The 26,198-nt window shown below is 41.9% G+C and overlaps 1 protein-coding gene across 2 annotated transcripts in view; it reads right to left on the bottom strand.

Moving 5' to 3' along the window:
• MOB3B (MOB kinase activator 3B) overlaps positions 1-26,198 on the bottom strand; it is a 207,363-nt gene that overhangs the window by 118,809 nt on the left and 62,356 nt on the right. For both annotated transcript variants that reach the window (XM_012646398.1, XM_012646389.1), the window contains exon 2: positions 25,029-25,644. In XM_012646398.1, the coding sequence (XP_012501852.1) occupies positions 25,029-25,446 (418 nt within the window). In that variant the 5' untranslated portion in view covers positions 25,447-25,644. The remainder of the gene's footprint in view (positions 1-25,028; positions 25,645-26,198) is intronic.

Raw genomic sequence — 26,198 nt, forward strand, 5'->3', positions numbered from 1 at the left:
AGCAGAGTGAGGGCTACATGCTCTCCTGAAAGCAGATCCCAGCATTCCAGGGCAGAAAGTGCTGAAAGCCTCTGAGGTTTGACTTCTCGCCCACCTGCACTGGGAGCTCTTGATGCAGTCCTAAAACAGCGCTAGTTCCAATATTTTTTCTCCTACCATAAGTCCACTGCTAAACCTCCTTGATAAAACCCACAGAGTTTATGTTCGACAAAAGGAGAAATTTCAGAAACTGTTATGGAACCAAATGTACAAGCATCCCCAAAGAGCATCTGGTTATCTCTGAGGGAAAAGGAAATGCCAGTAGGCACGAACCACTTTACCTGCCAGACAATTGTCAAACATTCTTTCAGAGTGACCAGTTTGAAGAGAGATGTTTGCACAGACAAGCAAAACCTTTTCATCCCCAGCTACCTCTAGGTCCCAGTTTCTCTAATAGTGCCTTAATGTCAGTCCAAGTGGTCATGTCTTTGGGATAAGCAGGTGCATAAAAGCCACTAATAAATCTCAGATTTTCGAACAACCTTGAGAGATGAATTTAATCCTTTTTTTGGCTCTTCTCCCCTACCCCCAAGTTCAAATAAATAAAAAGAATGTGCAATACAATAAAGATTCTGTTCATATTTTTTGCCTGTCTTTCATCTAGCTGGAATCTTTGTTTCAGTACTGGGTGGGAAATGAATACCTTTGGAACTTCAGTCTACCTGTCAAAATTTATTTCCCATCATGCCCTTCAGGGACCCTTACAGAGGTTGCTCTGCCCACTCCTCTGCTTCTTTGGAGAGATCTTTGCTCCCCTCCCTCCCGGCTCCAGCTCTCCAGCAGCCCCTCCCACCAAGCCGACCTGGCCCCATCTTGCCTATTACTTTGGTTGTTACAACTGCAGGCCTGGCTACCTAGCCTGAGCCCAGCCCAACATTTCAGACTCCACCGTGTGGTGCCCAACCCACTTCCACCCCCAGCTTAGTCCAGTTTAGTACCTCCTGGGTCATACTTTAGGCCCAAGCCCTCCTGGAACAGCAGCCACTGCAAACAGAATGTTTGGTCTACATACATCATTATTACAGGCATTCCACAGCTATTTATTGAGGGGCTGCCATGGACTAAGTACCATCAAAAGGGATGTGGTGGTAAAAAAAACCAAAGTCCTTGAGATCAAGGAGCTCATGATCTAGTAGGTCCGTGCTCACACTTTAATGTGCATATGGGTCACCCCTCAGGTGGAGCCGGAAATTCTACATTTTTAACAATTTCCCAGATGATCCCAATGCAAATCGTACTTGGAGTGCAAGGTAGTAGGAAAGTGGTTAGGCAGGCAGAGGGGGCTGAGGGTGGTGGCAGATGTTAACTCTGACTTGGCCAGTGATGTTAGAACTGAGATCCAGAGGATGAGTAGGAGCTGGCCAGAAAAAGATGGGTTTGGTCTGTGTGGGGAAATGAGGAGCGGCCGAGGCCAAAGGTAAAGCAAAGTTAGAATGTTGAGTTTCCATTCACCGCAGTCCCAAAGCCTGAACAGAATGAAGTATTTCAAGATAATGTATGCTTATGACTTATTGCCAGGGAAGATGGCAACCCATCAAAGGTCATGGCCACGGGAAGTACCTAAAATGGCTGGATCTCAGGCGCCAGGGCTCCTAGCTCTGCCAAAGAGTCCTGTGCCCCACGATCAGCACAAATGCAGCATATTCAATGGGACTACGTGGGCTGGGACAATCAGTGGTAACCAGTGTAGACAGAGGACTGGGTGGGCTGCCTTGTATTAATACTTTGGCACTGATTAAAGTCCTGGCAGCTTGGCCAAACTCTGAGGAAGGGCACAAAGCCTAAATAATGTCTGAGGCTGGGTTTCCCACCACCCAGTGGAACAGGGACTATATTCAGACATAAGTTAAATTAAGGAAAATAAACGTGACATTCCGTTCACTCAAGTTTTTGTACTTGACTCATACACACTTCAGGAATTCAAAATAGTTAAATCTGTATGTGACACCCATAAGTCTTTAGGAGGCACTCTGGCTTTAGGTCCATGCTATAAATAGCATGGCACAAAGGGAAGGACCTGGAGTTAAGCTTCAATAACCCTAGGATCATCCTTATTACACTCACTTCAACACACAGGTCTTGGGTGGGTTTTCAACTTCAGAATAATGCTCTAAGATGAACCACTTGGAAAGCCCAATTAGATACGGCAGTCAACAAACCAGCCAACTGCGTAGCCCCTCGTGGAAAATGTGATCTTTGCAAATACCTCCATGGGGGGCGATGGTACATTCAGAATGAGCAGTAGTATTTCAAACCAGACATCAGCTGCAATCTGACCTCCGAAGTCACAGGAAAAGAGAAAAAGGGGGACAAAACTGTCCTAAAAATATGCTAATCACACTCCAGAGGAATTCAGAATGAGAAAGAGCTAAAGAGAAAAATAGATCCTACAACCATGAAAACAAACAGAGGAAACATGCTTGAGAATCAGAATAGGGTTCACTTTCTTAATTTGCTGTGGCAGTTAGCGGCAGGAGGAAGAAGCTAGGCTGGGCGCTAGAGAGCTAGGACTCTAGGAAAAGGAGCACTCAGACAGATGCATGGATGGGGAGCTTGAGCCAGCCCACCAATGGTGCTGGTGTAAGGTTACCCAGTTTCAAGATCACCATTCAAGGTCATGACCTTGAAGTTCCATAATACTGAGTTTCAAGGTTGCCACTCGAGGTATAAGCACTATAGCCAGGTAAAAGCACAGATGGCATCTCTAATGGTTACTATGAAACCAGGTGTCAGGGAGGAGCAGGGACGTGTTGAGGGTTAGAAGATAGTGTCTGAGGCAGCAAGATCAGTGTGCCTCACATGCTCACAGCTCAGGAGCAAATGCAACGAAGCTCTCTGGAGCCCCTTTGCTCCAACGAAGTTCCCTGATGAGATGCTGAGGGTGCCAACTGCCTTCTGAGAGCTTCCCAGACCTGTTGCTTAAACTATCCTCTCTGATCAACCTCTCTGGATTTAAGCTGACATTGCTACTTCTTGACCAGGTACTTTCACTGTCTACATCTTCTGCCATGCACACTTTTCAGAGTAGATGGGGAAGCTTGGAGGAACTGCTGAGCCCACGAGGGGTTAGCACCTGAGCCCACAGCTCTTCTTTCCTATGTTGCAGTGATGGTGGTCCCAGGCAGCCTCTCATGGTCTGTAACTCCTCCCTGACTCTCAACGAGAAGGAAAGAGGGCCCCAGGTGAAGTCGTAAGTGGCAAACACTTATGGAGCCATGGTTTTCAAACTGTGTTCCTCAAAGCTTTAGGGTTCTGTTTCTTGAGTGGGGGAAGCTACCTCACCTTGGAGAGGGGGTGAGTGGGTGAGACTCTGAGCCTTTCCCCCACCACTGTAGCCAACACAGATCAAATTTTACTTATTTTACTTGAGGTTCTGCCTCTCTTTTTTTTTTTTTGGTTGAAAAATATAAAAAGGTTTGAAGCCACTAAAGCAGTTTGTCTGCCTCAATAACATCACACCATATTTTTTATAGTTAACTAAAGAGTTGAAGCCAAGGTAAAAGTAGAATATGTCCAGGTGGAATTCAAAGGAGATGGAAAATTCCTAAAGCAGGTTATCATGAAACACAAAAGCTCATCGGGCCATTTATATTGCCTATTCGTGAGGATTTCCATGGTGGTTGTTTTAAAGTGTTTTCTGTAAAAGTAGGCACAACTCCTGGTTCTCACCACCATAATGTTAACCTTCTGAACCCTCCCCTTCAGATCATTAACCACATGGGATTCTGTTCTACAGTTTGTTAAGCTGCCATCCTGCCTGCCAGAAAAAGAAAAAAAAAGTTTTTCCCAGTCAAGGATCGGATTTCACCTGAGACTCTTAAGCCTCAAGAATTTGGCCACTGCTAATTTAGCCATTCCTTAAACAGGTTCCTCCACTTGTAAATGGCTGGGATTTTGTGTAGCTCAGAAAAACTAACTTCTGTGATTGGGGAAAGTTAAAGTTCTTTTTTTAAAAGAAAAAAATTTTAATTTTTAAAGATGATTTTCCACCCTTGAGAGGGCATTCTCTGTATTCTCAAAGGAGATACAGATCACCCTACAATTTAAAAATAAACACACCCCATGAATTGCATCCAAAGAATCAAAAGTTAAACAAACAACATTATTTTCCTCACTTAACTAGAGATGTAATGTGGTTTCACTTTAGTTGTCAAAGCTAACTCCTAATCTCCTTCCAAACAGGCCTAGTGACTTAATTACCATTTTTGAAAGGAGAGCCAAGAAAGAAAATGAAGACAGGGAAGGAGAGAGATGAACTTTCTTGGCTGTTCCTTCCCCAATCTTCACAAGATTCAGAAGGAGTCCAACCCCATGAAGAGGAGAGCCTTAAGCACTTTCTGGAAGGACAAATCTCCCTTGGGAAGAAGAGCTTGACTCAAGTGGCAACAGGAGCTCACTGCTATGGAGAAAGGATGAGGACCATTGATATAAATCTTCCTTGAAAACCCAAGTACAACACAGAAGACCGACAGCCACAGAACTTGTGTTTCTCCACTTCCCACTCTCATCTTCTTTCAAGTCCCCTTCTGGTCTGCTTTTAAAGTTGTGGGGTTGGGTGATTGGGGAGGCATGAAGCTGGGAATGTAGGGATTATAAAATGCAAAACTCTGGAGGCAGCCCCAGAGGAAGAAGAGAAAGAACATTCTTTTCCAAATGACACCAAGCAGACTTAAGTAAATTTATTTGTTCAGAAAAGGTCAGTGAAGTCGTGCTTTTCCCATTAAAAACTGTACACAACCAATCAACATGAAGGATAAACACAATTCCATCTACCAAGAGACCCAAAGCATGCTAAACATTCCCCCAACCTTTCTAGTGTACTTTTTAAGGCTGGAATAAATGATCATCAGCTTGGTTGAAAAAAAAGTAACTTTAGAAACAGTCAGTCCAACATCCTATTAGGCAGTGTATTTCACAAAAGCAAAAGACATCAGACAATCAACTACCATTTACAGAAAATAGAGCAGGGACTTGCACAACTAAGTGAGAAATTAATTAAAGGGAGGAAGGCAACCTATTGTTAAAATGGTCAAAGAAAAGAGTAGTGGATCCAAGGTTTCACTTCCAGTCATTTCCCCGACACTTATTTGTTTTTTTGTTTTTTTTTTCCGAGACAGGGTCTTGCTCTGTTATCCAGTCTAGAATACAGTAATGTCATTTTAGCTCACTGCAACCTGGGCTCAAGTGATCCTCCTGCCTCAGTCTCCCTAATAGTTGGGACTACAAGCGGGCACCACCATGCCTAGCTGATTTTTCTATTTTTTATAGAGACAGGTCTTGTTTTTGCTCAGGCTGGTCTCAAACAGGTGTGAGCCACTGTGGCCGGCCCATGAAACCTATTTTGATCCTTCAACCAGCTAGGAGCTCTTTTCTTTTGCAATTCTATAACTGATTTCTCTTTTTCTAGGTACTGAGTTTCCTTCCCTGTGTAGCAGAGGCAGGAATAACTCAATCACAGGGTTATTGCCATGTGATATATTGGAAGAATCTGTAAATTTAAAAGTTCTATTTAGTATTGTCATATTGGTAAAGCTTTTATTTTTACTAGTCCTTTTTCACTTTGAGATACTAATAGTAAACTCAAGGACGAGAAGCACTTTTTGCTATTCTTTCTATGTCCTGCAATGCCTCACCCTCTGCCCAGCACATGGTAGGCATTTCATAAGGCTCTTTGGAACTGAAATGAAACTCAGCCAAAATTGCACACCCGTGAACCTTGTCTTCCCTCAGAGCAGGTACCAGTATTAAGGATCCTTTTCCATAAAAGAATGCTAGCATTTCAGAGGACCCTGAAAGTCTTCTAGTCTCATCCTTTCCTATCCAAAAACTGTAGTGGAAAAGATGCAGAGTTCCCAACTTGGAAATAATGGTGGGATTCCATCCCATGCATTAACTGGCATCCCTGCAGGAAATTCTTCCTCTGCTCTCGTGATTCTACACCTTCTTGTGTAGAAAAAGGGGGCATCAAAGTGAGGCTCCAAGGATGAGAGGAAAGGAAGAGAAGAAAGGAAGCTGTTTTCCAGCCTTTGCTAAAAATCCAAAAATTTCCCCAATTATAGGGAATTCTTGATTTATCTGGGTGACAGAGACCAATGTTATAGAATAGATTCAGGAACACCCTTTTCTCTTGAGAACATTATCTCTCCTTTTGGAAAATCAACATCTTCCTTTAGAGGACTTTTTTTCTAAATCAAATTTGCTGATTTCAACCAGGCATCCCCACAGTTTTAAATCAGAAATTCTTCCAGTCTCTATCTCCCCTGTTTTCTAGCTCCAAACACATTTTCCACCTGTGTCTGTCCCATGCCATTGCTATTACCTTCACCCATCTTAAGCACCAAGATGGTTTTGAACTGAGAGGCAGCCCTGAATTAAGCCACATAGAGGTAAAATAGCTGTCAGATGTTCAAGGGATATGGGGGTACAAGCTTCGTTTACTGTCACAGAAATCAGAGACACAAAAAAGTCTCTGACATAAACCAATCTCATGCCATCTACCTTAAAAAGGGGATGATTTCTGTCCCATCTTCACAGAGCCAAGGATTCTAAATGAGCCTACAAAACCCCATCTCCACCCTCCAATTAATCAAGTCTGAAAAAATTCCTGGAAGTGGAAGGACCAGGGGAGGTTGCATTGTGAATTGTCAAGGCCTTTAGAATTCCTGAGATTTATAGATGAGAATGAAGCCTTTCTGTGCATGTTGAAGGTGCACGGGATTCTTAATTTATGGTTTAGGAGTTGCAGGCTATAGCAGTAAACCTGCTAAGCCACTGAATTACTGCCAAGAGTGACCTTAACAGAGCCTGCAGAGGTCAAGCAGCCTTTTCCCTGTGAGTCAAAGAGCTCTTGGCTAATCCAAGGTTCTTTTGGTTGAAGAAAACAGAAAATCACTTGAGCCAACAGAAGTGAACATAGGCAATTAGATGGAAGGAAACAAGAGCAAGAAATCCAACCCAGCATCATGAGGGAATGGAAATAGAACTGAAAAGTCAAGACCCAGAGTATTCGTTCACGCCCTCCAAAGATGCGTGGTAGCTTTACGTCTTTTTGCTCCTTCTCCTTCAGACTGACATTCTCGGCTTTGGAACTGGGAATCAGAGATGCTGTTGGACTCTGTTAGGTACTGAGTAGACCAGAATATCACTGGGAGGACAAATGCTGCCTTACAAGTGATTTTGCTCACCTGACTGTCCCCTGACCTCTTGTGGTGATCTGTGATGTACTTGTCTGTCCTTACTTCACCTTTCAACATCCGACTTTGGCACCTCTCTCTTCCCTGTGCTCTCGTAACACCACTCTCTCCTGGTTTCCCTCCTAACTCTTTGACTTCTCCTCAAACTTTTTTACCAACGATTTCCCCTTGTCTTCTCCACCATTAAAGGTGGTGTCCCTCAGAGCTCTGTCCTAGGCCTTTTCTCTCTGTACCTTAAACCCCCTCCTGAAGTGCTCTCAGCCACACCCATGACCTCAGCTGCCTTATATACAGTCCAGCCAAGACCTCTTTTCTGAGCCCCTGACCTATATGTCCACCTGGTTGGATATTCCTCCTTGGATATCTCAGAGGCACCTCCAACTCAACTCATCCATCCAAACTTCCCAACCCAAGAAACTCCTCCAACATTTGCAGTCTCAGTAAACAGCTCTACTCTGCTGTTCAAGCTGGAAACCTAGGGGTTCCCCTTTACTCCTCCTGTTCCCTGGTCTACCCCTCCCCTATATTTCATCACTAGCTCGCCCTCCTAAGCCTCTCTAATCCACCAATTCTCTCCACATTTGAGTTGAGGCTCTTACCTCCTCTTACCTGGACCACTGCAATGGGCTCCCAGCAGGTGTTGGGGCTCAGACACATCACCCCAAAATATGACTGTAGGTCAGAATACAATACCCCAAAATATGCCTCTGTGGCATATTGAGAAACTGGTTCTTTTGAGAAACTGCAGCCAGAGGAGTAGCTCTGAAAAGTCACCCTTTTGTAGATAAACTTTACATCTAAAGGAAAACACCATTTGTAAGATGTCTCTCTCTCTGCACCAGGAAGAGAGGGATATGGGAGGGCCTGGACTAAAATCTGCATAACAAATCTTACCCTTGTTTTTTCTGCTTGTCCTGGCCATCACTCCAAAACCAGAGTTTCCCATACCCCTTTCATCTTTATTTCTGCAAATGATGGTATTTAAGCCTGAAGTTCAAACTCTTTCTTTGAGATCTACTGTAGAGATTTATTCATTTCTCTGAGTTTTCTCCCATGTACACATGAGCCATACATGTCAATAAATTTCTGTTTGCTGTTCTCTTGTTAATCCGTTTTTTGTTGCAAGCAATCCCAGTTAAGAAGTATGAAAGGTAGAGAAAAATTATTTTTTCTCCCCTACACCGGTCTCTGGGTATCCATCCTTGCCCCTCCCCAGCCTGTGGCCAGAGCAATCCTTTTAACACTCAAGTCTTACCACGTCACTCATCTGGCTTCAGAGGCTTCCTATGACTGTAGAATAAAGTCCAAAGTTCTTCCCAGGACCACACGCATAGTCACCAAGGCCCTGCCACCTCTGTGAGCTCCTCACATGTCACGCCAGCCTCGCTCACGATGTAGCATTCACATTTGCCTTCTTTTCATCCTTAAGGATGCCACACTTTTCTCACCTCAGGGCCTTTGCACATGTGGTTCTTTCCCTCTACCCAGACCCCCAACCCCCATGACCCCCACAACCCTACCCTTTCCACTCACCCTTCCAGTCTTACCTTAAATATTGCTTCTGAGGTGCCCCTGTCAGAGACTTTGTGTGTGTGCGTGTGGAGTATTTATGTGTGTGTTTGTACTTTGTATATCTGGCACATTGCATTTTCCCTGCTAAACTTCTCACACTTTTAATAATTTATTTCACTTGTTCATTTGTCAACTTATGTAAAACATTTGCATGTGCCAGGCACTACTCTGGGAACTCGGCTGGAACACTGAGTGGGAGAGATTTCTATGCTCAGAGCTTCTATCTTTTGTATGTCTGACTCTGCTATTCGATTTTAAGTTCCATAAGGACAAGGTCATGCTTGTTTTGTTTACTACTGTATTCCAGGATTTAGGATTTTATTCTGGTTGCAGTGGGAAGATCATTGGAGTTTTTTAAAGCAGAGAATTAACATGATCTGACTTATGTTTTTTAAGAAAATAACTATTTGCTATGCAGAGGATAGGCTGAGGAGGTGTGCCCCTCTTGGCCTTAAGACCTCTTAGAATATTAAAGACAACTACCGAAAAAAGTAAAATAGTTCTGATGTTCAAAAATATCACTTCATTTGGGGCTATTTTATAATTATAAACACATTCATTGACTTTAGTACCTTTTGGTAATTTTCAAGTTTAAGTTTCATAATAGTAATGGGACAACTTCCCCATCTTGACTAGAACTAGCTAATTAAGGGGCCACAGCTGTTATCCAATGTGTTAATTTGTTTATTTGCAATCTATGTATTTACTGGTCATTGATGAATATGATGACTATAATCCGTTTGATGGACATGAAAAAAGCCCAACAGGCTAACTTCCTTCAACATCTTCCTTCAACCACTACAAAGCGTGTAACATTGTCACCAGAGTCCTGCTTTTTGAAACTCACTGATGCATTTTACATTTGTCAAACTCATTATTTATGAGCAGTGAGCTATACAGTAGAAGTGAGAGTCATCCATAGGGACACATCTGCCTGCCTTATATTTGAAACGGCTTATCTCCAAGGAAAGAAGAGGGCTTCAGTTTTTCATGTCAGTTAAAAAAAGTACCAAGGCCTTTCAGTCTGGAACCTTCTTCTTAAGCATGAGATAACGACTTTGCTAAACCCTATTGAAAACAGAAACACATCCAGAAGCTATGGAAGCACAGAAGCCACATTGCTATTCCTAAATTAAGGGGAAGGACTGCTGACTAGATGAATAGGGCCTCTTATTAAGGCTCCCTGTGCCACGTGCCAGTATGCATTTTCCCTTCTCCTATTTAGTTGCAACACCATTAAGACACTGTGGTACAAACCAGTTTACCTTTGCAAGTCAGATTTATGGACAGCAGTAACAGTAACCATATAAACAGCCAAGAGCACTGAGAACTCAGTCAAGGAAGGGACAGCACCAGCTCTTAGCGCCTCTATACTATTGCTTCAGCTTGGGCAAAGGAGCAGAGCTTTAACCTTGGAAAAAACTTGAGCAGTAAATTCAGGGCACTAGCAGCTAGCAGGGAACGTGATTCAGAGCCCTGTTCCTTCCAGAGTCTGGGAGCTCTCACTCGCTCCCTGGTGAAAGGTCGTGCTTGGCTGCAAAACTGCTCTGCTGACTTGATGGTCAGAAGTCCCCTTCAGTGGAAGGAGGTTCAGAACCCCTGATAGATCTGAGAGGCTGAGGCAGGTACATGGGATGATCTCAGTAGGAGGTGACTGAGGGAGCCCTAGCAGGTGGGCGGAGTGCTAAGGCAAGAGGATGGGGGGCTGTCAGAAGAGCTAGGGGCCTGGCCAGTGGTCAGCAGAGCAGGGGCTGGCATGGGGGGGGGGTCCCTGTCATTGGTCTCAATACCAGTGGCATGACTCCAATATGGCACAACGGGGCAGACCTCATGGGCAGACTGAAACTGGGCAAACCCTAAGTAGGCTTTATGGGTCTATTTATTGAGTAGTTTGAAAAGCTCGCTTTGATAATGTCTCCTTGTCCAGTTGTTCCGGAAAAGGCTATGCTGTTTTATCTGAAAGACTTGAGTCCCAGTTTGGGTCATATCTCTCAAAGGACCTTCTGCAAAGGCCGGCTACTGGATAGCACCATGGGGAGGACGAGGCGCTACGGGAGGTGAAATGTACACCTGCGGCACCTGAAATAACATGACGACCAGCCAGCCCAGTGAGTCACTGCAGATTGATAAGGGCAGCCACATTCCACGGCTATTTCAAGAGTCAACATGTTTTGGGGCTAAAAAAGCTTCATGGGCCTCAAAGTGTCAACTGCCTGAGAGGTGACTGAAAAACCAAAGCTGAAAAGTCCACCTCAGCAGGAAGTCCAGAAACCTACCACTGATCCTGCCTATTGAAAGAGACTTAGGGCCTCCAGGGTCTTTGTTTCTGGGAGGCTCATTGATTTATTGGTATGTGCAGCTTCTGATATAGGAGAAAAACACAGCAATTATTTTGCTGTGTTGTATTGACAATTATTATTAGCAATATATTAGCTAATATTTATTGAACATTTCCAACATGCAGAGCTCCATGCATTATCTTATTAAGACCTTACAGCACCCTTAATATCTAGGTCTCTTAATGTTACAGGGGAGGAAATAAGGTTAACAGACTGAGGAGTGAAAAGGAAAGGTAGACAGATAGAGTCAGACTTTATACACTAACTGAAAGTTAAAAGTTGCAGAAACTGAATTATATTGGCCCACTCATTTGTTAACTGTGAAACTACAGGGCACAATGTATAGCTACTTAGCATACCCTCATATTCTGTTGTTTGTTTTTTCCTCCTTCTCTTCCTGGCCAATGAGATTTTTATCTTTAAAAGCCACACATACATACACAAAATCAACACTCACCACTCACACACACAAATTATTGAACCGTCTGTCTTACCTTATTAATGGGAGGTTTGTACCACTGGCATAAGTCTTCCTAATTTCAGGGACCATAAGTTAAAATACAAGAATTCAAGGCACCGTGAGAAAGTAGCAAAGCCATGACTTGAAATTTCTTATTTCATCCATGTAGGATTTCTATTGTAAGAGCCTCATTCTTTAGGGTCATAGAGAAGCTAAACCTTTTGCTTCTTCAAATTATCCTTTCATTTTTTTTCCCTTCTCATTCACTCTTTGAATATATTCATGTTCGTGTTTTATGCAAATGCATGGCGTGTATGTGCCTAGAATGCTCATATCACAGATGTCCCTGGCATAGGGAAAAAAGCAATGGAGTCAGAAAGACCTGCTATAGGCCTTTATAAGCTGTCTGACCTGTGCAACCTTAGTAACCTCTCTGAGTCTCAGTTCCCTCATTTGGAAAACAAGCAAAACCTACCTTTTTAAAAAATGTTGTTGTGAAAAGTGAGTGAGTAATGTAAAGCACCTAATTTATAGTAGACATTAAATGGTAGACACCATTATTATAGTAACTGTATAAAATGAAAGCTAGATATGACATAATCTGCTTAGCAAGGCAGGTATGAGATTGGCCTCTGACACCAGCAATAAAACACACTTCATTTAGCATGAGATGTTTTATTAACCCCTTTTAGAAACGCGTCTGTCCACAGAGGGTAACCCTATCTGCCCATCTGCAGGTTGAAGCAATTTAGCCGTGTCTACCTAATGCTGACTGATGGTCAACTCCATCACAAGGTCCCTTGTCATGGGGCTCAGTTAATGCTGAATTAAATTATCTATGCAGATGGAAAGAGCAAAGTCATAGATAATCCAGAAATGCAATACTTTCTCAATCATTCATTCAGTTTCTTTTCCATAGTTGCTACCTTACAATATTTGGGTCTTGGCTGATGCTTGACATTCTATATGTATGACTATGAACACTGAGGTGAAAAGCCATCAGTCTTGCTGGATAAATACCATAAAGCATATGTCCTACTGATCTATGGGGCCCTAACAGCAGTGTTTTTAAGTTGTTTATGCTACCAACATGCAACAAGTCACCATTTAACATAAGGCACAGAGCAGTCCCTCCTTATAAATGGGGGATATGCTCCAAGACCCCCAGTGGATGCTTAAAACCTCCGATACTACCAAACCCAACTGCCGTCAATCAACACATTTCTGTCTATGTCTTCCACCCACAAATTTAAGGCCTTTTCTATCTTAACTAAGCACTTATTACACATTGTGGCCATAACCTTTGCAGCTTGAGGTGTGACAGCAAAACTAGCAAGAATTTCTTCTTACTTCTTCACAATTTCACAGATTTACTCTTACTGTAGATATTAACAACCTCAGTATGCATTTTTTCCTTTTCTTATTAAGTTGAGAACTTTCATCTGTTCACTTAAAGGAAGCACTTTATGGCTTCTCTTTGGCATATCTGAATTGCGAGCACCACAACTCTTGCAGTTTAGGGCCATTATTAAGAAAATAAGAATTACTTGAACACAAGCACTGCGATACTGAGACAGTTGATCTTATAACTGAGAGGGCTACTAAGTGACCCACAGGCAGGGAGTGACCACAGTGTGGATACAATTGACAAAGGAATGATTCATGTCCCCTGCAGGACAGAGCGGGACCGCATGAGATTTCATCACACTACTCAGAAAGGCTCACAATGTAAAGCTTATGAATTGCTTCCATCTGGGATTATCCACTTATTAATAATATTTTCAGACTTCAGTTGACTGTGGGTAACTGAAACCATGGAAAGCAAAAGCGTGGATAATGAGGGACTATTGTACTTTGAAATCCTCAACGTAATTTTAATTTGTATTCATTCAACCAACATTTCAAGTGCCTACTAGGTGCAAAGGACCATTCCCTACCCACCCCAACCCCTACCCCACAGCTTTATCTACAGCAGGTGTTCTCCAGGTATTGTGTGGATCCCTGGGGGTCCTTTCAGAGGTATACAAAGTCCTCCCCTTTCCAAGTACATTTCTCTGCAAACCAAAACAATATATTACAATAGACTGAAATGTGGAAGCAGATATGAGAATCCAGTTGTCTTCTGTTAAACCAGAAGTCATAGAGATTTGCAAAAAATAAAACAATGCTACTCTTCTTACTCAAGACAATTTTTTTGTTTTGGTTTTTAAAGTTATTTTTCATTTAAAAAAATTATTTATGCTAGCATATAATGGGTTTATTATTACTTTCTCCATGAATTAATAAATATTTTTAAACTTTCTAGTTTTAATTTCTAATATGGTGACTACTGATAGCAATAACCCACATAAGCAAAAGATCAGGATTTTCAATAATTTTTTAGAGTATGAAGGAGTTCTGAGACCAAAGATTTTGAGAACTACCGTTGTACATGTATCTCATTTAAATCTTATAGCACTCTAATTCTCATTCCAAATTTTGTCTTCACAGAACTTATCATTCCTATCTAGCATTATGTATATTGTGTATTTATTTGTTACTTATCTGTTTTCTCCATATGCCAGTCATTTGCCTATTTGCTCTCAGATCCATTCCTACCCTCCTCTGCATAAAGTGTCCCCCAGGCTCCTTTGCCAAAGAAGCAACAGGTAGGAGACTGGAGGAGCAAAGCAGAGACTCAGGTATTTATACCTCCCAGTGCCTCCGTTGGTCTCCAGCCATACTGTGTATTCTCCATGGCTCCAGTTTCCACTGAATGGACTTTCCCTCTGTGCTCCTGGCTCCTGGCTCTGGTAATACCCTCTCTCCCTTCATTCATCCAACCCTAAGGTGGTAGCAGCTTCCAGCTCTTGTTATTACCTGGTTGCTTCACCATCCCAGTTTGACTTTTTGGCTTTCTCGACACCTTTGTGCTAGTTCTCTGGAGATCTTAATTCCTTTTATTATACCATCTGGCATGGGGTCTATTTTCCTGCCTGAAATGTAAGCTCCATGAGGTCAGGGGCTTTGCTTGTCTTACCTGCTACCATATCTACAATGTCTCAAGTAAATACTTTTTTATTATTAATTAACAGCCCTGAGGGATAAGTGTTAGTATCATTATTTTATATGTACGAAAAATAGGGTTCAGAGAGCATTTACTTGCCCTGGACAAGTGGGTCTCAGACTCTAGCTTGCATCAGAATTACCTGGAAGACTTTAAAACATAGATTTTTGGGCTACCCCTAGAATCTCTGATTCGGTAAATCTAGGGTTGGGCCTAAAATTGCATTTCTAGTAAGTTCTCAGGTGATGCTGACGCTGCTGGTCTAGGGACCACTTTGAGGACTATTGCCCTTTTATCTGCTTTTACATTTATGAAAAAAAAGAGAGAGATAGAGAGAACTACTGTCCTAGAAAATACAGCTAGAAAGCAGCAGGGCCAGTCCCTGGGTCTATTTTTCCCACTGCATCCTGAAGCACAGAGGCATCTGATACCAACCTCAGCAGTCGGGAATATGCCACTAAACATGTTGGCTCTCTCAGTAGCTCACTATGGGACTGTAGTCCAAATTATGTATCACATCACTCATTCAGTTTCCTATTATTTTTAGCCTGTACCATTCTAGAAATAATAAGTTCCTAAGTTTCCAAATATACATAAACTATTTATTTCTTTCTTTTATTGGTCTAACACTCAACCTTCTCAAGCTTCCAAAGGTATGTTACAATTCTGATATATCAGGATTTAGATGGGGAAAAAATCCAACTGTATTTGCTATGTGTCCTTTATGATTTTACAGATTTTTACCTTTTTTTTTTCCTTACTGAGAGGTTCCAGTTAGTCCAACCAGGCACCCGCTCCTCTTCAATTTCTTAATCATTTTGGGAACCGTTCTCTGGATCATATTCTACTCTCAGATACCTATCCTGAGTTGCTTCAAGGGCTGGGCACTCGTATTTCAAGACTGACCATCAGGGTTTTCGAAAAGAAGATGACATTTTGGTTTGGTTTTAGTATACTTCCTGAGCATGCCTAGAATTTTCTAAGCTTTGTTAGCCCTGGCAGTAGGTTGGGCTTCAGCGAACCAATGTACACATGCCTGGTCTTTTCGGTCTTTTTCTTGAGTTGTCAATAATCAGAATTGACGTTAAGATCAGGAATGGTATATCCATGACACACATTCCTTATTCTCACAACTACGCAGACACCCTAATGAATCACAGCATGTCCCCCCAGGCCCCGTAAAAGAAAGGCATAACATTCTAGGAGAACAAGGACACTATAGATGTTCTGCACTGCCTGTGACATTGGCTCCAGTTTCCAGTAAATAGAAACCTCTTGTCTTTTGCTACTCCCATCCTCCAAGAAAAAAAAAAAAAAGAAAGAAACACAAAATACCCCACATCAACCTGCTTTCTTCCACCTTTTCAGATGTCATTTGTAAATGTTGCTTGGGTACTATTAGAAGGGAAGGCAGTGAATTTTTTCAAGATAATCATAAAAGCATCTTCACAAGTACATCTGCACTTTAAATAGGTACATATATGAAAAAGTGGGCCTCAGTTTTTCAACTTGAAAAGAAATGCTTTATCCCAACTTAATCTTTACCATTTCCAGAAAACAGGGAATTATAGACACTACTTTCATCTTTCTTGTTTTTAAGTTATTATGTTTTTGCAGAGAGAAAAGGTTATAATTTCATTGAATGCAGCTTAACAAAAAGATCTGTAGCTTTGTAGTTAGGCGAGTCTGGATTCTAAGCCCGGATCAACCACTTACAGTGAAGGTGACTTTGGGAGAAGAAACGTATCCCAGTTTCCTAATTTGAAAATAGGGATAATAATAATGGCCCATTAGGGCTGCTTTAAGGATAAGAAAAAATATAAGGAGGGACCTAGCATATTGCTTGGCCCTGAATAAATAGGTAATAAATGTTAGTTAATATAATTATTACTATATTTTAAACTTTGGAACTATTACATCACATGAAAAATGGAATCTATTGCTTTTAGCTGATACTCAAGTTTTGATTAACTGATATTCTAATGCATGTGAAAAATTATTCTTTTCTGAGATTGCTGTAACTATGACATGATCAATACTTTTCTCAACTTTTACTTCAGTTAGAAAATAAATGAGCAGAGAATACTGCAGACAAAATTCTCCTATATGATCAAGCAGTACAAACTGCAATAAATCAGAGGTCTTCCCTTTTTATATCACCGTGAAAAGCAAATACAGCTAAAATTTATTCAGCACTTAACTCTCTACCAGGAATATGCTAAAAGCTTTATGTGTATTAGGTCACTTAATTCTTGTAACCTCATAAAGCAGGAATTATTACTATTATCCCACTTTCCAGATGAGGAGACAGGCTCAGAGAGGTTCAGGGCTTGCCAAGCTTGCACAGCCCTTAAAGAGAGGAGCAGATGTGAACCAGAGCTGAGGATGGGCCCTGAACCTTTGCACTATTTCTGGAAAATGGAAATAAAGCCGGGAACCATCCCGTGTGCTTTGACAGCTACTGCCCATAGACAGTTTCCTAGGGACCCTGGAACCTATCGTTGACATATTTGTGCACATTTCTCTTTAAAGACATGGCAAGACAGATGCCCTCAGCTGCAGGCATTTTCTTCTCCATTTTGGGATGGCCAAATACGAACAGCTTATCTGAGGGCTATAACAAGTAAATCCCTAATATTCAACAACTTTCTTCCCTCTGCCCTTGGAGGCTGTGGTAAGATTCCCTGGCTGGCCCGGGCAATCAAGGTGATGTTGAAGGAAGTCATGCACAAGTAATTCTTAGTGGTCACCAGAGGCCGAGGCCCTACTGTGCTGTCACTTCGGCTGGACCAGAAGCTAGGCAGGGGCCTGCCATTGCTGGCAGATTGCCAAAGGACGTGACCCAGGGGATGGGCAACCAAATGAACACCCATCTACTGGCTGGAGCTTCTCCCTTAATTCATCACTGTTCTCCAGTCCCGGTGACCTGGGCTGGATGACATAGAAACACCAAAAGCCTATTGCTTCTGTTGAAGAACAATTTTTTTTATGTTCCTAAGAAAGAGCTAACAACTCTGGTTTGTGTCTCCGTGAAGGCAAACATTTAATTTCCAAAGGCATGAACTAAGGTTCAATTAGACACATCACTAAGGAGGTATTCACATAATAAAAGGAATTTTTGCCAAACTTTCTTCAAATATTGAACTCTCTCGAAGGAATGAAAATAATTAGTATTAGGCTAAATAACTTGGCCTCCTGGCAAAATGACATCACCTAAGTATCTACATATTCTCTATCTAGAGGAGAGGCAGACCACTGGTGGGGAGGACAGAGGGAAGGCCTCTGGTATCACGCCCCTGCAGATACATCCCTTAAAGCTTGACTTTCCAAGCACCACTGATCTCCACAATCAGTCCTCGTTGACTAAGGAAGGACACCCTGGTTACAACCCTCCAACGACCAAGGGAGTAAAAGCATCAGATGCCCCCATCCCCACCTCATTATGTCCTTTGTTTTTAATCTCTGGCTTCTACTGAATATCACATATCTCATTTTCCTGCCCAGCTGGTGCTAAGATGTAACAACTTGTCACTTGAGATACAGCCCATTAAAATTACATGGCACAGGTAATGGAGAACTCGGTGCAGGTCAGGACAGCAGGTAATTAGCCTTAACTTACAGGGCAGTCTCTAGGCCTTCTGGGATTCCTGCCTTCACTCTCCTTCTTCTCTGCTTCTTAGCACACTGGAGGCCCTTTTCAGGAGTATCTCTTGGGATTTGTTGAGCAGGGGTGGTTATTTAACACTGTCCTCATTAACTCAGCCACCAAGTCACTATGGTATTGGTTTCACAAGGTGGGGGCAGAGAGTTGTGACTGTGACAATAGACTGTCAATTCTTCAGCGGCCAGTGGGGGCGGGGAAGTGGATTCAGCTGTCTCTGCACATTTTCCATGAATAGACAACTGAACAGAATTGAGTAGCATCCGAATCTAGAGGAGACAAGTTCCTAAAAGGAACAGAATTTTAGAGTTCCCACCACTAAGGACCCAGTAGAGTTTGCATCAGATGCAGGACCCTGGCTGTTTTCAAGTCCCTCCTTGTGACTGGGGGTTTTTTGTCTTAGTACATCCCTTAGAGAGGATTTAACAGCCGATGCAACAGGCAGGGGTAAACCGTGTCTGATGTTGATTCTGGGGTAAGAACATCACAGACATGAGTTGCTGCAGTTATTGAGAGCATGGGCTTTGGAGTTGGGCCACTTTGGGTCTGAATCCCATTTCTGCCTAAGTGATCCTGGGCAATTTACTTAATTCTTTTGAGTCTTAGTTTTCTCATCTATGAAATGGAAATCACACTACTTGCCTTACAGGGTTGTTTTACAGATTAAATGACATAAGGCAGCTCAAGTGTTTAAGGTAGTATGCGTTCAGAAAATGGCAGCTTTATTTTTATTCCTTCCCAACTAGTAAATTCTTAGGAAGCCAAACAATTTATTAGATCCCAAAGCTGAATCTTGTTTCCAGAGCCTTAGAAAAACTCTCCAGTTCACAAGGCCATTTTAGGGGGCTGCATTCTTGGCAGTGAGCACTTTGAGAACACTTTTCCCATCTTCTTGGTGACCTTGATTTGATCTCAACAACATTTTGATTTTAATGAGTGGTTTGTCCCAGATGTGACTAGTAGCCTATCTCCCCATTTCTCTTGCTAACCTGCATCCACTCTCTACTAAGGGAAGCTGGTTTCAGACTGGACGTGGGCAGGTTTAATACTCAGTCTCAGTCTTCTGAAAACCAAGCAAGAAGACCCTTCCTAGTGGATGTCTCTTTAATGAGCTAGATGCTCATCCCTGAAACCAGGAGTTGTCTAGCTCCTCAACAAACACTAGAATTTTCCAAAGCCTTTGAGAGATGTCAACCTGAAGTATTTATAACCCCCATCACACAGTGATTCAGCGATGAAGATGGATAATTTTTAAAAATCTTGTTGAGTCTTTTAAAGAATATTTTATTTTTCTAAGGATACTGTTCAAAAATTGTTTACTAGTCTCCACGAGATTGGTCAATAGTTATACAGAAATGTATGAGACAGAAACAACTAACACACATTTAGTTTTCAGCATCACTTATGTCTCAGGCTCTGGAATGTGTGTTTTTACTCATACAGCCTCATTTAATCCTTACAACAACCCGGTGAAATCAGAATTATAACCCCTAGTTTAAAGACGGAATGGAAACTTAGGGGTAATGCCACACAGCAGCTTGAAGTGGCAGAGCTAGTTGATTAAACCCAAGTCTCCATCTGTAAGTCTAGTTCTAGTACCACCACACTGTAAATGTATTTTGTTGATGCCCATTCTGTCTCGTCAGTGTTATTTAGATTTATATCAAAATAAAAACCATGTGGGAGACATACAATAGAAAATACACACTTTAAAATGTAAAGGCCAATCATAAACTCAGCTCCCTAGCAGCCCTTGTCTGAGCTCATCCCTGTGGGCATTTCTCATTCTCACAGGCCTTGGCACAATATTTTGAGAGAGGATGAAACTCAGCCGTAGTCTCATGAGAAAGGTTGTCAAAAGGATGCAACGATTTCCACAATGCACTTGACCGATGAACAAACTATTCATTTTAGAAAAATGTGCAGAGCAATTTAGCGCAACTGGACATTCTGGACATTATTAAACTGCTCAGGACAGGGACTCTATCTGCTTTGGTCTCTTGGTACCTAAAATAGGTACTTGGAAAACACTCACTGGATGAATGAATGTCAATAACAGGTAGCTGTAGACCAGCAAAAGGTTTTCATGAGGCTAAGTCATTCTCTGCCCAATCTTAGAATGGAATATGGGAATGGCTAAAGTACCCGGACACACTCTGCAGGCATTTTGGAGATGCTTTTTAAAAGAATCAAAAATCAAAAAAAGAATCATTTATTTAAAAGTTCTAGAAAAACAAACAAACCAGGTTATATGAAATTTCTTCATCCTAAACACCCTCCTAAAACCAATCATTGAAGAGCCTTTAGCTATGTGAAGGAAAATCTGTAAAATGATACAAGCGATGAATGGTAGCGTATGACAAGGGCATAGATTTTCAGTCAGATACAGTTAAGCTCAAACTCTGACTCCTCAGTTGGTATTAGCTGTACAACCTAGAGAAAGCCCTTTACCTTGTTTAAATGTCAGGCTCCTCACTGGTAAAATGGAATATTAACTTCACTTTTCCTTTATTGAGTTTTAAGAATTAAGAAAGATGAACAGTGGTAGATACAGTGCCTGGCATTTAGCAGGCTCAATAGATCTGAATTCCCTCCCTTGCTTTCCTTAATCTTTCCTGGCCTGACACTTGTTTCAGAGGTAGGTAAGATCATGTCACTGTTTTATAAATGTTCTTATTCCTCCTTTTTAGAGACTTTTAAAAAACACATGAGTTGGAGGAGCTCTAAGTTTTGTACTCATTTTTTTCTGAGTATCAGATCTAAAACATTAAATCGTATTACATAACAGAAAAACAAGGGAACTGGGGGCTAGAACATAAAAATTATTGTAATTAGACTGGCAATAGAATTCTTTTTAAAGTCCATGGCTTTCTCTTTCTCTGTCTTGGCAGTTATCTCTAAAAATGGTTAAAGAGATACAATCAAAGAAGAGGCGGCCCTTGCTTCTGAAGTTACTGCTGTTTTAAGGGCTTTAACAGGGACATCTGTTGGATTTTTAACAAAGGAAGCCAGAGGAGTTCAAGGGAGAGTGAAGGAGACTATAGTTTACAAGGGATCCACATCTGTTTGGTATTCTCTCATCTGAGAAAGCTCGACTTCTGAAATAACATGGGTTGCAGTTAAACTTGAATCTAGGAACACATGAAAGCTTTTCTTTCCTCAGTGTTTCAATGGTAGAGATCAACAGCTGTTTATATCCTTTAATACCTAACTAAGGATGAAGCTTTCACATCTGTCAGTACTTTCCGGTTCTATTTCCTTGGATCACAGTGGGGAGGAGGTAAAGTTTGAACCCCTCCCAATTCCTAAGCAGGAACACAGAAATATGCCCAGGATTCAAAGCTGTAATTCTAAACAGAACTCCCCATTTCTCATCCACCCAGGGTCTGCTGTTTCCGTAGAGACATCTTGACAGTTTCCATGATAATGACTCATGACAGCACAAAGATCAAAAAGAAGAAAAGTAGGCTGGAGTCAGGAGGAGGAAGAGGAAGAAATGGAATGTAACAGAAAGAGTAGCTCCTAAAAATAGGTTCTTGCAAAAGACCTCGACAATAATATCTGAGGGTAAATCACGCAGGTGAGCAGGAGGTTGAGGGAGACCCTCATAGTGAGGGCAGATGGTGATGGTTTTACTGACCCCTACCATTTCACCTTGGAAAAGTTAAACAGAGAAAATAAAACCCTGTGGAAGCAAGGTGCAGGCAATATCCAGGAATGGATACAGAAGGATTTGGAGACATTTGTTTAAGTATGCTTTGATCATCAGTGCCACGCACGTTAGGACCTTATAAAGGTTATTTTTCCACTCATCCATACATTCATCCATCCAACAACTTATAAGACACCAGCACTAGACTTAGGGCTGAGGGATATTCAAATGAATTAGACATATTACATAGTTTAAGGAGCTTATATTCTAATGGGTGTAAGACATAGTGTCTGAGCTGAACCTCAAAGGATACGTGAGGATTCTAGACAAAGAAGTGGGTGATTACAGAAAGAGAGAACCACATGGATAAAACTATAGAGGTAAGAAACAGACTGTTTCTGGGGGAATGAAAGGCATTCTGAGGGGTTACAATTAACAGAGTAGTGCTGCGTGCTTATTAAAAGTGCACGTTCACGAGGAACTTAAACAACTCAATAGTAAGAAAACAAATAAATTAAAAAATGGGCAAAGGATCTGAATAGACATTTCTCAAAAGCAGACACAAATGGCCAACAAGTATATGAGTGGATAAAGAAAATGTGATTTATGTACACAATAAAATACTATTCGGCCTTAAAAAAAAAGAATGAAATTCTGGTTTTTGCAACAACACGGATGAACCTGGAGGGGTGTTCTGTTAAGTGAAATAGCTCAGCACAGAAAGACGAATACTGCATGATCTTATATACGGAATCTAAAAAAGGTTATCTCATAGAAGTAGAGAGTAAAATGGTGGTTACCACAGACTGGGAGTTGGGCAGGGAGGCTCAAGAGATGTTGGTCAAAGGATACAAAATTTCAGTTAGATAGGAGGAATAAGTTCAACAGATCAATTATACAACATGGTGACTACAGTTAAAAAAAAGTGCAGGTTCTTAGGTCTCACCTAAGAGATTCTGATTTAATTGTTAAGGGAGAGGATCAAGGAATTTGCATTTTGAACAGAAAGCCTAAGTAATTCTGATACAAACAAAAGTTTGACAACTCTGAGTTACCTAGCTTAACATTTCTCAAAAGATAGATACTAATGGTGTTCTACATAACAACAAAAAGAAAAGGTACCAGGGTCAAATTAGGAAACACCACATACCAAAGTATTCTTTTCTTGAAAATTCATAATGTACACTGGCATATTAAAAACCCTGCAGTAAAGAAGTCAATTTCACTTGGCATTTCCCAAACTTATTTTTCCATGGGACAAAAAAAAAAAAAAAATCATGATACTCTCATAAAGCTCTCCCAGAATAACAGAGAGCATAGAACGGGTAGAGGTAAAACAGAGAATTCTGATCAGGGGAGCTTGTCACCTGAGCATGTAGTGACTAAGAAAATGTATAGAAAAACAAAGCAAAGTCAATTACTCTGGGGGATATTAAGGCATCCATTGATTTCCTCCAAACAAAGCCTAAAACCATCTATGATGTCCTGTTTTCCAAGCAGACAGCCAGAAGCTTCCTTGCTCTCAAGCAACACACCATGGCTCTGTGCTGGTAACCACAGCCGCCAGAAAGAGCAGGAGTGCCCGGAGTTCAAAGCATCCAGGAGCAGACACAAGGGGAAGGATGAAGAGGAGTTATCCCTATCCACATTTATTTATCTTTATTGCTATCACATGTTCAGTACAGAGCATTGGCAGTTGTTTGAAAGGCTTCTGGAAAACAAAAATTTCTCCCAGCTCCAAATGTAGCCTCTGACAGTCAATGAAAGTGCAAAAGACATGAACCTAAGAAATTCCCACCCCTCCAAGGTGCATACTAGATGCCCAAGGGAGTTTTTGAAACCTGCCTTCTTCCTTCTACTCCATGAACTGAGGGGATGTGCCCTACCATACACCTCACCTCCTTCCTGTTAACAAGGGACAGGAGAGAGAGCATGAGGGGACCGGATAAACCAAGGCAATACCAGCATTCTGACATACTAGTTTCCTGAATATTTCAAGATGTACATACTGCACCAATCAATTTATACACTTTTTTTTTTCTGGTATAAACTTAATTACTTCCATACACCTCTTCTCAACTTTCCATATGCCACATGGGGACACCCCTCCCCCACATCTAGAGGTGATTTCAACAGTGTGTTTCAAATACTCTCTTTGTGCTCCAACCATCTCAGAGCTTTGTGATAATACTTTCCAATGGCACAATCATTTCACAAACATTCCCCGTTTACAAAGGTTCCAGGGCAATGTGCTAGGCACTGGAGATACATACAACAGTGAAAGTAGGAGATTGCTCATTCCTACTGCACCTAGGGCATAAAACACTGAATTTTAAATTCAGCCTATCAGTACATGGGAAATCCAATGACCAACAGTGTTAAGAAATATAAGAGGTAGAAAAGATTTGGTCCTTCTCCTTGAAGTGTTTCATGGTCTATAGCACAAAGCAAGCAAAATGATTTGCATTTCAAGTGTCCCACTGGGTCCAGCAGCTATGCAAAGGTCAGAGTTAACAGCACAGCCTGGAATTAATAATCTATGACTAGGAGAGGGAGGAGAATGCCAGGATCTTTTTTTTCCCCAGAATCTAAACCCTGTGTTTGTTTCATCCCCAAACAAATCCATGAATTCTCACACTGGGATTTCTTAATCCTGAGATGAATACCAGTAATTGCATCAGAGTCAATGTAACTTTAACTGGTCAATTAGCCAAAAAAAAAAAAAATTTTTTTTACCAGGTTAAGTGGGTGGGTTTAGAGTCTAGTCCTAAGGAAGCCAACGAGACCAAATCTAACATTTCACTAAGTCAGTGTTCCCCAGCCTGTGGTATGTGTACCACTGAGATACACAAAATAAACATAAGTGGTCCATAAAAATTTTTTTGTTCTCATTTCAATGAGGCTCTTAGATATGAAGAAAGAAATTGAAGGTATATGAATGATGGAATTTAGGGAATCATTGACATGTGTGCTTCCTAGCATTCAAAGGCCGTCTGTAAATTTTCTGAGCTTGGGGTGAGGGTGGGAGTGGTTGGCAAAAAAACTGAGAACTGGTCATGGACTTACCCACACATGTTGGAAATATGTCCTCATTGTTGATCTGAACCTCGATCCAGTCCATAAGAAGGTTCATGTACTGGGGAGCTGGCAATGCTGTCGGCTTCTTATATTTGAGGTCATCCTGCCATCGATACTCATATTTGGGGCCCCCTGACATCACAGGGCAGGTCCGCTCGGTGCAGAACTCACATATGGTGCCGTAGATGAGGTTGATCCGATTGAAGAAGTCCACCACGTGTACAGCCACCCAGTCGTTCTGGTCCTCCCCGCTGGGCAGCTGCACGGCTGCCTTCAGGTCCACACCCGAGTTGAGGGACGCCTGGGCCCGTTTGTGTAGCTCAAACCTCTGTGTACCGGGTTCAAATTTTCTCTTAGGCCGGAAGGTCTTGTCCTTGTTAAATACCTGTTTCAGGGCTATGGACATGGTCTTCTCTTTTGTTTCCTTCCTTTTGCAGGAATCAAAAAGGCACCTGGAACTTTTGAGTGAGAGATCGCAACCCAACAGGGTTTTCCACTGCCAGCCCTCAGGCCCCAGTCTTGCAGTCTACAGCTTTTAATCCTTTTTAAATAGCCCCTTCCACCTTCCTCTTGAATGATTTCCAAGGGAACCTCATGTTCCTTCCTAAAGACAGAAGAGAAAAGGGAACTCGTGAGTGTCCCATTTGCATTTAAGAAATGACAAAGGCTTAGACCTGATTTCCCCCTTGTGTTCCTTGCTGTGTCCATTTCCATGCAGGTATATAGACATGAGGTCAAGCCACTGCCCTGTGACTTGGTACTGATGATGCAAATCATGCAAATAACAAAAGAAGAAAAGACATCACACTGTTTCTTCACGGCCTTTTTCAAATCTCTGCTGGCTCTTCTCTGTGTGATCACAGGCTCAGGGGACCTCTCTAAGATGTTATGGTGTTGATCAATGACCTGGCCCTATTCCACATGGGCTCCTTTTTGAGCCCCAACCCCACCATTGCTCCTGATGAGTAAGTATGGGGCCACTACCCTGTGGACCACTGATGGGAGGGGGCGGCTACCACACCAAGAATGGCTAATAAGGCCGGGCATGGTGGCTCACGCCTGTAATCCTAGCTCTCTGAGAGGCCGAGGCGGGCGGATTGTTTGAGCTCAGGAGTTCAAAACCAGCCTGAGCAAGAGCGAGACCCTGCCTCTACTAAA

Source organism: Propithecus coquereli, unplaced genomic scaffold, assembly GCF_000956105.1.
Source record: "Propithecus coquereli isolate 6110/MARCELLA unplaced genomic scaffold, Pcoq_1.0 Scaffold106, whole genome shotgun sequence".
Lineage (NCBI taxonomy): Eukaryota > Metazoa > Chordata > Mammalia > Primates > Indriidae > Propithecus > Propithecus coquereli.